We start from the raw sequence: 3,530 nt of genomic DNA, 5'->3' as shown, positions 1-3,530 counted from the left end.
ATGCTTCCACCTCTCAGCATCACAACTAACATCTCAATAACATAATTTACCTTTCTTGAGTACTATTAATAAGTGTTAAGCTGGCTAGTAGCTATATGTAGTAGGGCTTAAGGGTGTTTTCTGGACGCCCTACACGAAGAAAACAAAGATATTTTACGCCCTCCTTTTGCAGGGGCACCCATGCCAGAGGACGCCCTCTTTCCCTGATAATTACATACACCTTTACATGTCCCCCCCCACACACACAAACACACTCACACACACACACACTGCCACTGTTGTTTTTTCCTCACACCAGACACTGCTACATCATGAAAATTGACATGCAAAGCTACCAGGTAATTCTTAATCCAGAGCCCACAGGGGAAGTCTGGTTTCCACCGCCAACTCTTGGTCGCCTGTAAGTATAAATCCCAGGTAAAAGCCCTGGTTTTAAGTATGATTTATAAGAATAACACTGAACAATGTCTCACTTTTATTAGACTGAATTTAATCAGCCTCACCTTCCGTTTGCGATCCTGTAGATGTTTATACTGTAGACAAGTTGGAGGCTTCACATTTTTACCGTTTTTTGTGTGTCCGAGCTTCATGTCGTTTCAAGTTCGACTTTTTTGCTGCTGAAAATCCGCAGTCTTCACATTTATACGGTTTCTCACCAGTGTGAGTTCTCATGTGATCCCTCAACTCAGCCTTCCGAAATGTAGCATAATCACACACGTCACATTTGTGGGGCTTTTCGTCACTGTGTGTCGCTTTGTGTTGCCTCAAAGTAATCTTCAGAGATGCAGCATACCCACAAACATCACATATGTACGGTCTCTCGCTAGAATGTGTCGCCATGTGTAGCCTTAAGGAAGTCTTAAGAGATGTAGAATGATTGCAAATGTCACATTTGTACGGTTTCTCACCAGTGTGAGTTGCCATGTGCCCCTTCAAATCGAATCTTCGTGCTGTAGCATAATCACAAACATTACATTTGTGAGGCTTCTCACCGGTGTGAGAGGCTATGTGTCGCTTCAAAGTAGCCATTATTGTTGCAGAATATCCACAAGTTTCACATTTGTAAGGTTTGATACCAGCGTGTGTGGCCATGTGATTCTTCCAAGAGGACTTATGTCTTGTAGAATAGTCACAAATGTCACATTTGTAAGGTTTATCATTAGTGTGCGTTGCTATGTGTCGGGACATATTATACCTTTGCAATGTAGTATGATCACACAGGTCACATTTGTAGGGTTTGTCACCAGAGTGTGTTGCCAGATGTCGCGCCAAAGAACCCTTTAGTGCGGTAGAAAAGTCACAGGTTTCACATTTGTAGGGTTTCTCACCACTGTGAGTGGCGATATGTTGCTTCAAATTAGACGTCTTTGCAGTTGAATAATTGCAAAGGTCACATTTGAACGGTTTTTCACCTGTGTGAGTTGCCGTGTGAACCTTTAACGATACCTCTCGATCCGTAGAAAAGTCGCAAACTTCACATTTGTACGGCTTGACCCCATGTTTCGCCATCACGTGTTTGGCAAGCCTGTTCTTCGCTACCGCTGAATACCCGCAGTGCCCACAAAGGAATGGCTTCACACATGTGTGTTTTGTCATGACGTGAAGCTTCAGGTGATATTTCCGTGACGCAGAATACTCACACTGCTTGCAGTGGTGTGGTCTCTTCTTGGTGCGACCCCTCATCTAAGCACAGATAAACATCTATTAGGTAAATAACACATTCTTAGAGCTAAGAGTCTGTTGAGTTCATATACTAGACTCTGAACGGAACTATTTTGTCATTATAAATAATAATAATTATACATTCCCATCAGGGCACACTATCAAACACTCGACAACATTTCCATAACCTGGCATCTATCCTGAATGTCAGACCCTCCACCTCTAAATTATTCATAACCCTATCGTCAGGGGGGCCTGTTGTAGAATGTCCGTGGGGCCATGTTATTGTTAGCCGTACAGCCGAGGAGTTGGCCTGTGCAGGCCCTGGAAACAGTCTGCGGCTGGCATCCAAGCATGTTGGTCCTGGAGCCGAGGAGTTGGAGTGTGTAGGCCCTGGCAACAATCTGGCATCCAGGCCACCATGGGGCCCCACACGATAGACATTATAGAGATTGGAGGTCTGGCAGCTAGGCTATCTAAATTATCAACCGATGAAAGCTAATTAATCTGCAGCATAATTAAAAAGGCAGGAAGTCTGTTTTGAATTGTATCACTCAGATGTCAAATTGTATATTAATTGCTAGCGGTCAACCCTGAGAAAGTCTAGGCAGGTTTGTGCTAGACTGGTCGGTCGGGTAACTAGAAAAACAACATTTTTTCCCTACAAAACAGAAACCCCAAAATTATGGTTGCATCGCCCCCCTCCCCATCTCACACTTGCGAGAGAAATTCAGCGATGAAGCAAGACACTAACCGTAACAGCGTTTTGATCTTGAGGGCTGTCGTCCACTGGTGGTTTCTCTGACATTTTTCCCGAGCTTTCCAAACCTCAGATATATGTCGAAAAGCTGCCGAATTATTTCAATTCAGACAACAAAACAGAGACGCAAGTAGTCACGGAAGAGGTCAACTGCCAAAGGTCATAGGGTCAACTCCCTGATGACCCAAATATAGAGCTGTATTTCAAAAGTACGTCGATGAAGGTTATACATCAGGTAATAAGATACGCAAGATAACAGTAACTCAAGCAACTTGATAAAATTAGGAAACAGACGTTTCGGACAGCATCCGCTGTCTTTGAAGTTTGAACTTTATTCACCTTTGAAGCGGTGGCACATATCGGCAACGCCGAGTGCTAAAAGTACATAATAAACGCAGATTACAATTACATAGATACTAATACTTAAAAGCCAGTAAAAGTATCAAGGGGTGATAACTTAAGGTAACAGTATTAGCTAGTGCGTGGAAACCAATGAAGTCAATAGAAGTAATAATATAGCAAAACAGTGAGATTAGGATGATCGTCAGCGATTAAACGACCTCTTCCCTCATGACCTCAATGCAAAGCGGCCTGCAGGGTGATTTGAACTTCTCATGAATAAACCTAAAGGTTCAAACAAATTCTGAGTTACCAGGTTTTAAAACAAAAGTCAAAAGCTCAAAAGTGGAAACGGTATCATATAGTTTCCATGAATGTACTCTAAGTCTCCTGTCTCTCCACATATGATAGGTCTCTGATCCCATGAACTCTCTTGGTGGCTCGTTTTTGGACCAAGGGCTAGCCCTGCTGACAAAGACAATACCTTATGATATGCTTACAATGGCATTTTGACATGGGCAGCACAGCGAGCTATACTAGTATTCTAAGTGTAGGTAGTAAACGCAAGGGCGACCTCTGTGGAAGAGACCATTGAGCCTGTGTGTAGATATAGATGGGAGGGGGTGAATAATTTCTCCACTGTCTCGCAAAAAGAAGCCGAACCCAATAAGCTAGAACTTAGTGTCAGTAGTTAAGACTAGAGTAGTCGTATGTTGTATGGTTCATCATTATCTGTTCGTCCACTCTGTGTTACGTATACATGTACATG

The 3,530-nt window shown here is 43.0% G+C and overlaps 1 protein-coding gene across 2 annotated transcripts; it reads right to left on the bottom strand.

The window, feature by feature from the left end:
- Window positions 1–239: 239 nt before the first annotated feature.
- On the bottom strand, window positions 240–2,601 carry LOC136425087 (zinc finger protein 431-like). Of its 2 annotated transcripts, XR_010753978.1 has the most exons (3): window positions 2,417–2,601; window positions 504–1,683; window positions 240–398 (listed from the first exon to the last, which is right to left on the bottom strand). XR_010753978.1 is itself a non-coding variant. In XM_066413863.1 (2 exons), the coding sequence occupies exons 1-2, from the start codon at window positions 2,468–2,470 to the stop codon at window positions 562–564; spliced, it is 1,176 nt and encodes a 391-aa protein (XP_066269960.1). In that variant the 5' UTR covers window positions 2,471–2,601; the 3' UTR covers window positions 405–561. The 2 variants fall into 2 exon arrangements, 1 of the variants encoding a protein (XP_066269960.1); XM_066413863.1 differs by lacking the exon at window positions 240–398 and having other exon boundaries at window positions 405–1,683.
- Between the last annotated feature and the right edge of the window lie 929 nt (window positions 2,602–3,530).

Source organism: Branchiostoma lanceolatum, chromosome 19 (genome assembly GCF_035083965.1).
Source record: "Branchiostoma lanceolatum isolate klBraLanc5 chromosome 19, klBraLanc5.hap2, whole genome shotgun sequence".
NCBI classification, from domain to species: Eukaryota; Metazoa; Chordata; class Leptocardii; order Amphioxiformes; family Branchiostomatidae; genus Branchiostoma; species Branchiostoma lanceolatum.
This window is presented reverse-complemented; position numbering and strand designations above follow the sequence as displayed.